Here is an 11,083-nt window from a genome sequence, read left to right as displayed (position 1 = left end):
AAGAAACAAATCAATAATTTGCCGTCAGTGTCAAGTCAGATTCATCTTTTTGATAAATAAACCAGTGTTCTATCTATAAAAAAAAAAGGAGAGAGAGAAAAAGATTTGCTATTTTGTTTATATAAATATAACTTGAAGAAATACATCCTACCATATTATTTCCATACTAATTTCTCCCACTTCATATTGACAAATTTTACCAATATATACAATGGAATGCGCCTACAGACAAACTTCTCCAGGGTTGTATTGTCATGTCTGCAAATTCTAAAGGAATAATTTTAAAAATTTCAGTTGCCAAAAATCTACTGCTCTAATAGCAACACTGCACCCGTTCTGCTGAAAAATAATATAGTTCTATTAAACCAGTTTTATAGGAAAATTTAAATTATCCAGTAACTTTACCTTTAAAAAAAGAGGGGGGGGGGGGGAGATTTTTCAAGAGAACCTCTATTTTACAATCTGCTCATATTTTGCATAATGTATTCCGATAGGCACAGCATGGTTTGGTGAGAGAGGGATGAACTGTATTAGTGATACACTTTACAATCAAAAGCTTTCTATTTAGGTCTGTCTACCTTCATATGAGTAAAACTGTATAAACTTACAAACAAAGTACATAAATGTACAGTCCATGATGTAGAAATGCTATGTTTGGATTGAAAGAAAATGATGTGAATGCCACTCAAAGTACAGTTTATGAATACTTTTTATTACATCATTTATAATATGTACATCAGAATTCTTTGCTCTGAGAGATAAAAAAAAGCACCACAAATATTTGTATTTCATAAACACATGATATACACTGCCACATCCTGCCACAAGACAGCAAAAATAGGATTCCCTGAAATATAGAGATAGTCACAGCTATCATTTTAACCCTTAAAACAAAATCAATCACAAACAGTACAAAGGGTCTTCAGATTTACACTGAATATAGGCACTGAAACCACCATAGCCATTTATAGGTAAACAGTATGCCTTTGTTACATGATAAAAAAAAATTCCCCCAGCTATTGGACAAAAAATTGACTCTATATCAGACAAAGGTATCAGGAACTGATTTTATTCTTTTCAGCAAATTGTTTTCCCAGAAGTTTCATGATGTCTCCATGCTTCAGATCTTTCTCTTTCTCCTTTACTGTACTGTAGTTCTCCTTCACATACATGGCAAACTTGTTGGGGGTCCGAGGGGTAGCTGGGGTGGAGGCTGACCCCCGGGACATCTTCTGGTTGTTTAACAGCACAAACTCTCCGTGACAAAATCCACACACCTTCCGAGAAGTGTCCAGAGACTTAGAATGCCGACCAATGCTGGAAAGGAGTTATTATTTTCTTTAGAAAATCCCAAAAGAGAAAAAAACTGAAAAATTTATCAAATATTTCCTGGTGTTTATCTACGAACTAAAGAGGAAACATATAGCAAACATTTTTTAGAATAACCCATTGTTGTTACTTTGCTAAGAAATGGTAGTACCAACTTATAGATAAAACATTAACTACGGTACATATTTTTAACCCCCAAAATAAATGAGTTGATATACATATTTGTCAGTACATGTTTACTGTTTATTTTCATGAATGTTTACATCTACTGACAGAATATTTTCTTATTATTTTTTATGAAAAACATGAAATCCAATGTGTTCATACAACTTATGACAAAACCAAATCATGTTCAATCTAACAAAAACCAAACCACAATCTTAAAACCAGTTAAAATCAATTTGTCCACAAATCAATACCCTCATTTACATGTACTTTTTAAATCAGCCTTCAAATGCATAACACATGTTGTAGTGTTTATTGTTTCATTTTGTGTTGACATTTATTCAAATAGCTCTATAAGTTGTGTACACATTGTCTATCCTATGTTAACTGTGTGTGTGATTGATCTTAACTTAGTTGATCCGTATATTGATTGTTTCATCTTCGCAACATATTGAGGGACAATAATGATAATTAATGTAATATTACTCCTTTTATATGGATGATTGGAGAGAGAGAGAGAGAGAGAGAGAGAGAGAGAGAGAGATGTACACATGTATATAAACCATAAAATGCTTTTTTTTGGGAGATTCATACTAGCTATGATTTGTAAATATTGACCCTAAAAATATGATTAGCATTTGTGAGTTGTGTTTTTTTTTATCTGCAATGCTTGCTTCCTTCAAACCTGCTTGATCTTGCAAAGAATGCATTTTAATGAAGCATTTGGGCAACATATACCAGTAAATAGTACCTGTTGGGGAGGGTAACAGTTCAAATTGACACCCCCGAGAAAACCATTGTCAACCGACAGGCAGTACTTATTTATTATACTGAATGTCTTAATTTTAAAGAAAATTTAACTGGATTCTACAGTAGACTGTGTAACAATTCATATTGTTATACTTTCATGTTAAATACTGAAATCTGATTGGTTAAGACGCAGTTAATAATATTTACTATTACCCTCAGCGTTAGCAACGCACTTGGCAACGGGTAACATTAAAAAATGTTACATGCGCGAAAATTATGCGCGTACGGTTCGCTGTAGAATTCACGTTATTCCTATATAAAAGCAGTAAAATTTTCTTAAAATTTTTAAAAAAGACATTCAGTATAACAAAATAAATAGTGCCTGTTTGGGAGGATAACAGTTGAAATTGACACCCCTCGAAAACCATTGTCAACCTCCGCTTGGCGTCGGTTGACAATGGTTTTCTCGGGGTGTCAATTTCAACTGTTACCCTCCCAAACAGGCACTATTTATATAGTGTTACCCTGGCAAAGTGTGTTGCTAATGCTGAGGGTAATAGAACGGATTATAAACTGTGTCTAAACCACTCAGATTTGAGTATTTAATATGAAAGTATAATAAAGTAAAATGCTACGCATATGCATCTCATTTTCATGATCTCAAATACATCTTACCTATATCCACATTTACTACATTGATAGGTATATTTAGTAGAAATGCTGTAGCTATGGCAACGTGCAATCACAGGAATTTCAGGATGAGTCAGATTTGCTTTTTTAGCCCTAAAGTAAAAGAGACATCATATAAAGAGCTAAGTAAAAATTGTGACATTTTATGTAACTGTAACACACCATTTATCTGCTATAAATCTAGTTCTTAAAGTCTTTACCATTTGTTTTAGGAATGATTGATTTGAACTACAGTACCAGATTCTCCAATAGGGACCATGGCCGTCATTTTTGCCATGCAGGAGCCAGACAGCAGCGTGGCAAAGTTCATGGATAAGTGTGTCCCTCACTCTCTCTGTAATAAATAAAGCATTCAAAATTAAAAGCCTTTTATGTAGTAACAAGACATGGTTGAGATGATGAACATCTCAAATGGCCTTATTTTAGCAAAGGACATAAAAATATTAGCTATTGTATACAGGGTTATTTTCGCCCTTTACAATTGCAAATGGTTATGCCATTTCTTGAATTTGTCATTTTGCCAAGATGCAGATGTGTTAACAGAGATATTATTTGTTATGTAGAGTTTGCCCAGTCTTAAATTCACTCTGACAACGAAGGCGAAAGGGGCAAAAATAAAACGGGGGCGAATATTTCCCTGTATACAGTAGTTCTAACAAGGATTTTACACAGAGAGGTTTATCAACCTTGACATTTAATCCTGAATAATACCTGTACTTAAAGGTCAATACACACATTCTACTCATAGTTACTGAATGAGTGAATTTTGAGGCCACCTTGACCAAACGGAGAGGAAATATGTTCCAGATAAATAAAAATGGATGAACAGAAGGATGGAAGAACTCACCACCAGACTTGATAACAATAGGGCACCCTAATAATGTCAATATAAAGGCAAATATTGTGCTTTTAAATGTATTTGATATGGTTAATTTATTCACAAACCTGCAGAGTCACAGACTTTGGTGGAAAGTTCGATTCGTACAGTCTTGCTGTCATGGACCTTAGCATTCTTCCTATACACACAATAGCCTGCTGTCTTCAACAGGCGGTTGTTCCACAGTATCTGCAGATCCTCTGGGAGCTTAAATGCATGAATTATTATTTGAATTTGCCATATTTTCATAAACATGTACATACATAACTTGCAACAACCTCATATCAAACAGGCAAAAATAAAGGTCTTCTTAAAAGAGATGTATGAAGAAAAGAACAAGCCCAACATCTACAATTTCTTTTAAGTAAAATGACTTCATTGGAAAATGTAGATTAAATTTTAAATGTGTTAGTGAACCAAAACCAAAACCATTTTTTTCTGCATTGGGTAACAAACTATGTGTTAAAACACATTACATTTTCACTTAAAACTTTTTGTTTGCTATGGACCTTACCATTTAGTACAGAAGATTCCTTATTTTACGTGAGTACTTAATTCTGTGATTCAACCGTTTTCCATCAAAAAGCGAGAACATAAAATCTCAAATGCCGAATTTTTATCATAGTTTCATGTAGTTTACATATGCCCAAAAAGAAAAGCAAGATTTTAAAATTCGTGAGATGTGCTTCTCGCGATGTTATGCGGACATTAATTCCTCACGTTTATTTAGGAATCTACAGTAACTAATTTTACTGTGTAGTATGATTACAAGAATTTATTTATTTACTAACCTGATTATCAAAAACTGTGTCATTGTAGATCTTAAACAGTTTCTTGGTCAAATCTTCCTTCATCTTCTTAAAATTCTTTGAGAACCTAAAAAAAGTTCCACAAAACTAGAAAAATTACAAGCAAACAAGCACTCTTAAAAAAGATACTTCAATTCTACAAATAATAGAATAGTGAGTGCCTTAAAACTAAATACATGTGCCGGTAATAATGTTAATCAATACCACAAATACTGAAACAGTGTTCTCAACCATTAAAATTTCAATGTGGTGCAAAGCACATGAACAATGAAGGTTTTTTTTTCTTTCGATCATAGGCATGTTGCATTACATGTAATACATTACATATACATACATGTAATAACTTAAGAGGCCAAATATTTTGCTGATAAACTTAATATATAGGTACTAAGTTTTAATTCATATTACTAGTACATTCTTATCATGGTAAATATTTCATAAATTACTACATTGTACTACATACCATACTTATAAACAGAGCCTTGTATATGTACATTGTAGTAGTAATAAGTCTTAAAACTATATATAGGGTTATTTTTTCGCCTTGTCACGGCTGTGTTATTTTCGCCTTCTTCCCTTGCAAACAGTTTCCGTTTTGAATTCATTTAAATATAGTTTTGTTTAATAATTTAAGACACTGGAATTTGCCCAATCTTAAATTTGCACGCTGACAACAAGGACGAAAATAAAATGTGGGCAAATATTTCCCTGCATACAGTAAAGTGCCATGAATTTTACTGTAATGCAGAGGTATTCTATAATGACACATGTAAACAAGCCGACATCAGCTTGAAAATATTAGAATTATGTGTAGAATTTTTGATAATGAACTATTTTAAGGAATGAAAAGTATTATCAGACTACGCCAACACCCCTTCAGAGGCCTCACCTGAGAGCCTCTCTGTCAGCGTGGTCGTCCGGAGTGTCAATGGACAGAGACTTGAGGAAGCTGTACTTTCCCCTCCCTCTGTCTTCTTCCTCCTCCTCCCATCTTTCAGTTCTCTTCCTGTTGGATGCTGGTGTCTTCTGGGATTTCTCCTTTGTCTTTCTCTTGATGGGCTTAATGTCTGATAGGCAGAAAAAGATTCACCTGATAAAACTGTCTTGTTTATTATACATGTATTGTTATAGAAAAGTTATAAGATTGATAAAACCATGATTATAAATGTATTTTAGATAAAAAAGGCATTCTTGAATTGAAATCAATGGCAACAATATAACTAACTATCACTAAAACTTAAAATACCTGGTACATGAACAGAATACATGGAAAATAAATTCTTACCAGATTTGAAAATATCATCTTCACTGTCATCCAGCACAATGGGTTCAACTTTTCTAACGTTTACAAAGAAAAAAGATTTAATTTCAAGTTTTAATAATAAAAAAAAATAAATAAAAAAATTGCAAGTGTTATCAATGTATGTTTGCATATACAGTGTATTTTTAAAAGATACATGTATATGAATCATTCTTTGATTACTATGTGGTGATTATTATAGTCAAGTTGTGATTAAATCTAATAAAGGTTGAAGTGCTTTATGATTAATTTGAACGCACCACGGCCATAACAATTAAGAACACTTTATAATACTTAAAGGATGATTCTTCATTACATTTTTACTAATATTGATATAATTTTCAGCGTTTGTTTAAATAAATATTATCTAAATTGTTGTACAGGTAAGTTTTACATTATCTTCATTTTATATAGGTATGAAAATCCCTGCCTGCACCCCGACAGTGAGTTATTTGCATCATTAATGAAATTATTGGACTAAATGTTGTATATGTACCTGTGTCGTGTGGTGAACACAGTGTTGGTGGTGATGTAGAAATCAACCTCATTCTCACTGCTGCTCACGTCATCATCATCCACGATAAAATCATCTAGACTGTCCAATATAATAAATAACACACCAGGTTGAAATTAATTAGATCCCTATTTCATTTATCACACTTAAAAATGAAAAAGTAGCATTAAACAAAAGCAATCCATTCTTAAACAACACAATAACCAACCTTTTGTTCTTTGGAGGAGTTTCTTCCTGAGGGATGGTCTTTTGTGATTTTATTTTTTGGAAAACTGAAAATATAAACCAAAGATATCAGTAATTTCAATACACTCAAAGAAATTGTTAGGAAGTAGATTTTGAACCAAATTTGGTTCACAGCATTTATTAGCAGTATTTTTTTTAATTTGTTTGCTTTTCACACAAAGCATTTTTTTCTTCATCAGATTTCAGTTTTCACATAGACCTAGGTACAGATATATATTGTACATAAAGTGAAAACTGGCTTACATGATTCCAACTCTTCCTCATCTGTACTTGATTCACTTCTGTAATGTTTGGGTGTCCTGTAAAACAGAATCAATAGCATTATGTGTACAGTTCATTACATGTATTCCATAAACAATGAACTCCTAATCAGCATGACAAAGTAAAGAACAATGAATTCCTAATTAGCATGACAAAGTAAAGAAATCAAAGAGAGAGAGAGAGAACGAGAGAAAGAGAGAGAGAACATAAGAACCTCCAGTGATCACTGCTGGTCTTTCGGTCTTTTTTTACTGATGTTTTCTTCCTATTTTTGTATGGTATGTCTGATAAGAAGTCATCGGAATCAGAAGAAAGTACACCTGTATTTCCCTGTTGATTTGCACCTGTAACTCTTTGTAGATCCTCATCAGAATCAGATGATAACACATCTTCCATACTTGGTACACCTGCACTAGTTCTCTCAGGTAAATCATTGTCTGAGTCTGATGATATCACTTCCTCAAACCTGTGTGCACCTGAATTTTGATCATCATGTACATCGTTATCAGAATCTGAAGAAAACTCTGCATAACAATCATCTGCCTTTTTTCTTGTCTCCCTTTTCTTCTCACTGTGAGTTTCTGTGGGAATAATATCAGGTAAAGAATCATCTAGGTGTGATGCACACTTTTCCATCATTCTGTCAGTGTTCAGGTTTTTGATGGCAGAGATCTTTTCATCTATTTTCTTACCACTTGCATCGTTCTTCTTTGAGTTCACTTTCTCTTTAAGGTAGGTAAAGGAGTCATCACTTGAACCATCTTCCTCATCACTACTGAATCTAGTATTACTAGCATTGCTGTTTTGCTCACTACAAATTCTGTCACATTTCATTGGGCTCTCTGTGACACTCTCAAAATTTCCTCCTTTTACTTGAACTTGATCATTATTTTCAGAACTAATCTGATCCCATTCTGAAGCAGAAAAGCTACTCCTATCCCCCTCTTTATGAGATAAGTTTGTAGTACTGGTTTGGAGTGATCTCTCTTCCACCTCTACATACGAAGACTCAGACCCAAGCTCTTGCTTATGGTTCTTCTGACTTTGAGAAACCACACTGGTTTGTAATGAAGCATCTGCTATCTCAATGTAAGAGGAATCACTACTTCCCTGTACCTGATCTACACTAATATCTTCTTGACTCTGTATTTCTGTTACTTTCATAATCTTCTCACAAAAGGAATCCTTCCCTGAACTTTCACTGTTTTCCTGATGAGAGTCACCTTGAGATGAATTGGATGCTGTTTTGTTACCTTCCACAATTTCAGAACTTGATAAATAAGATTTTTCAACCTGAGCTGATGCATCCACCAGTTCTACGTAGGATGAGCTATCACATCCATCCAACCTCTCCACTGAACTATCACCTAAACTCTGGATGTTCTCCAATTCCTCTACTCGACTTTCACTTTTTGAAACATCATTACTGGGGCTCTTGTCACCATCTTCCATCACTGTTTGGAAAAGAAGATCCTGCTCAGAGACATCACAGTGTGCAGTGGTATAAAACTGGGTCTCTTCTTCTTTTAGTCTGTTTATCTTTAAAAGATTCATTGCATCAACTACTTCGTCATCACCTAAATTGGGACGCTTTTTCATTATATGAAGCTGTCTGTAGGAATCTTCCTCAGAAATGTTTTGTTTCAGCTCTCCGCTTTGATTTCTTCCTTCACAACTTTGATTGGAATCCTCTGAGTCGTCCAGTAAGTTGTCAATGCTTTGTCGGCTATGAATTCTGGTGGATTCTTGAACAGGACATCCTACATCAGCATTGGAGATAGAGTATCTCTTATCTCCGTGAGTAATCAGACCATGAGAAATATTCTCAGCACCTGCAGATGGAATGATTGATATCCGACTAAGCTTTTTCTTGCTATTCTGATTTATCCTCCATTCTTTGGTTAAATCAGTGCAAGCCTTTGATTTTCTTGGTGGAACTGGTTCTGGTTCTAGGAAGTCTTCACTGCTGATATTCTGTGACTGGTTTTCTTTCAGTGGTGATGTGTTAAAGGACAGCTTGTGTTGTTCCCTGTCTTTCCCCAGTGTTTTATTTTCTTTAAAATGTTTTGCTTTTGATAATTCTTCATCTGTAAAGAGAACACAACAGAATATTTGTTTATTTTAAAGAGAAAAAACAACCCATCAACCAAATGAACAAATTTCAATGTCTGGAATATCATATATGTACATTGTAGTCACATTACAACATTATTTTTATATAAAACGATTCACACCTTTCCTTCTGTTTGGAGTTTCTTTCTTTATTCTTGATTTTGTGGATTTTTTCTTGCTACTTTTGGACAGCTGTTAAAACAAAAAATACTCACCATTATTACTTAATCATTCTAAGCATAAACATTAAGCATTTATGAATTGGTTGTGAAGATAGTATCTTTCAAATGCTTTCAAGTTTCGGTTTCTAATTGTGATCTCTTCAATCAATGAATATACTTAAATTATTACTAAACTAAAAGATTCAACAATACTGGTAACCGTTAAATATATTTCAAATTCTGAAATTGTCAAAGATATACAAAATTGAAAACCTATGTTAGTTCATTTCGTTTGGGATTTAACAGAAATATTTTTTTTAAGGGAACAAAGGGGACTCTGTTTTGCTTTAAATGAAGAAATGACCTTTATATTTGAAACTTACAGTTTTGTAAGCTGTTTCCAAGTTATTGTATTGGAACCACCCCAATTTATCCCCCATCTTTTTAAACATTTCAGCAACATCTGGTTTTGCGTCACTAGAAAATGGGGTACTTGTCATATGTTTTGGTTCTGTGTCGGTCGGTGTATCTGGATCCCTTTTCCCAGCCATTGTCACACACCTGAAATTTAAAATGTCATCTATTATAGCATACGTTGCTATTATCACTAGACCAGATAGTATGTCTCAAGTTACTGTTGCTGTCACTTTTGATGAATTTTAACAAGAATATACATGTCAAAGAAGTACCGGTACTACTGAATCAGTACCAAGATTTCTTTATTGAAGTTCATTCACCCTTTATCTATTTTTACCTGGAGAACGAAATCAAATTTCTTACAGAGATTTATATTGGGATATATTTACATCTTTTCTCCATTTAGAAGTACTCAGAAACTCGGGACACCTCAGAATTTTTCAATGTTATTATCTGGATACTTTCCATGTCGTTTCCCAAGTAAAATTCACGAGGAATTTCTATTGTTTATTGTGTATTGAAACCTTTAACAGTAGAGGGGGTGTGTCAATCCAGAAAAACTGAACTTTTTCCTTTCTATAGTCTGTGAAAATATCCAAGATATCTTCATTAACACTTTACCTTTTTTCTTTTAGAAAAATTCAAAGGAATGAAAACAGACTTATTACAGAGATTTATAATGTGAAATGTTGACATCTTTTCACTATTCAGAAGTAATTCAGAATACTTTGCACAATTTTTCAGAGTTATCATCCAGGTACTTTTATTTCTGTTGCAATGGAAAATCCCCATATACGTTTTATTTTTTGCAGTGTACTGAAGACAAGCTAGATGGGGCGTTTCAAAAAAGAAATCTTGGGATTTGTTCATACTATTAAATGAAAATCGTTTGAACCCTGAGATATTTATAAAAATCGAATAATTTAAGAAAATGTGCTGCATAAATATCTTGGGACAGAGTGTAGTGGATGAAACGTATTTTGGACAACAAAGTATTTTTTATGATTATCAAAATATTAAGCAAAAGGTAGAGGAAGCTGAAACTTGGGACAGAGTATAGCATTTTGTTTAGAGAAGTGGTCAGGCATATTCATGCATGGATGAAGGCTGTGAGTCGGTCTAGATAGATTCAGACTGATAAACAATGTACTTGAATGTAGGCTTCATCATGAAGTTCATGCAGCCTCTTTGAGAATTTATATGCACGGATAAGCAATTATTTATCAGAACTCTCGATTTTGATAAAGTGTACAAGCTTATAGAAGTAACATTCTTAAACAAACCTGAAACTAATGCCGCACTATGCAAGTACCTGTCAACCGGAAGTTAAATTGAATTTCGCGCACATCAAATGTCGCAAAAATTTCAATCTGTACAAAATAATAAATTTATAAAAGATTTAGATTAAGAGAACGTACAAGTTGAGTTAAATAAAAATTCATTTCAGTGGTG

General features: G+C 33.5%; 1 protein-coding gene across 1 annotated transcript; it reads right to left on the bottom strand.

Annotated features, from left to right (window-relative positions):
* Nucleotides 1-663: 663 nt before the first annotated feature.
* On the bottom strand, nucleotides 664-10,993 carry LOC105329863 (germ cell nuclear acidic protein). Its single transcript, XM_011431346.4, has 14 exons — nucleotides 10,915-10,993; nucleotides 9,598-9,775; nucleotides 9,176-9,245; nucleotides 7,156-9,028; nucleotides 6,924-6,979; nucleotides 6,643-6,706; nucleotides 6,417-6,515; nucleotides 5,906-5,958; nucleotides 5,510-5,687; nucleotides 4,603-4,687; nucleotides 3,880-4,018; nucleotides 3,172-3,268; nucleotides 2,920-3,027; nucleotides 664-1,317 (listed from the first exon to the last, which is right to left on the bottom strand). The coding sequence occupies exons 2-14, from the start codon at nucleotides 9,763-9,765 to the stop codon at nucleotides 1,056-1,058; spliced, it is 3,252 nt and encodes a 1,083-aa protein (XP_011429648.3). The 5' UTR covers nucleotides 9,766-9,775; nucleotides 10,915-10,993; the 3' UTR covers nucleotides 664-1,055.
* Between the last annotated feature and the right edge of the window lie 90 nt (nucleotides 10,994-11,083).

The sequence above is a fragment of the Magallana gigas genome, chromosome 2, assembly GCF_963853765.1.
Source record: "Magallana gigas chromosome 2, xbMagGiga1.1, whole genome shotgun sequence".
Classification (NCBI taxonomy): domain Eukaryota; kingdom Metazoa; phylum Mollusca; class Bivalvia; order Ostreida; family Ostreidae; genus Magallana; species Magallana gigas.
The sequence above is the reverse complement of the archived record's forward strand: the minus strand, read 5'-3'. Positions and strand labels throughout refer to the sequence as shown.

Bases quoted from the DNA above. Each gene is read 5' to 3' on its own strand.
- LOC105329863 (XM_011431346.4), bottom strand. From the start codon at position 9,765: ATGGCTGGGAAAAGGGATCCAGATACACCGACCGACACAGAACCAAAA. The intron at 9,246-9,597 runs GTAAGTTTCAAA...TTGTTTTAACAG, and splicing joins TGGAAACAGCTTACAAAACT to CTGTCCAAAAGTAGCAAGAA. The intron at 3,269-3,879 runs GTTTGTGAATAA...TATTTATTACAG, and splicing joins CAAAGTCTGTGACTCTGCAG to AGAGAGTGAGGGACACACTT.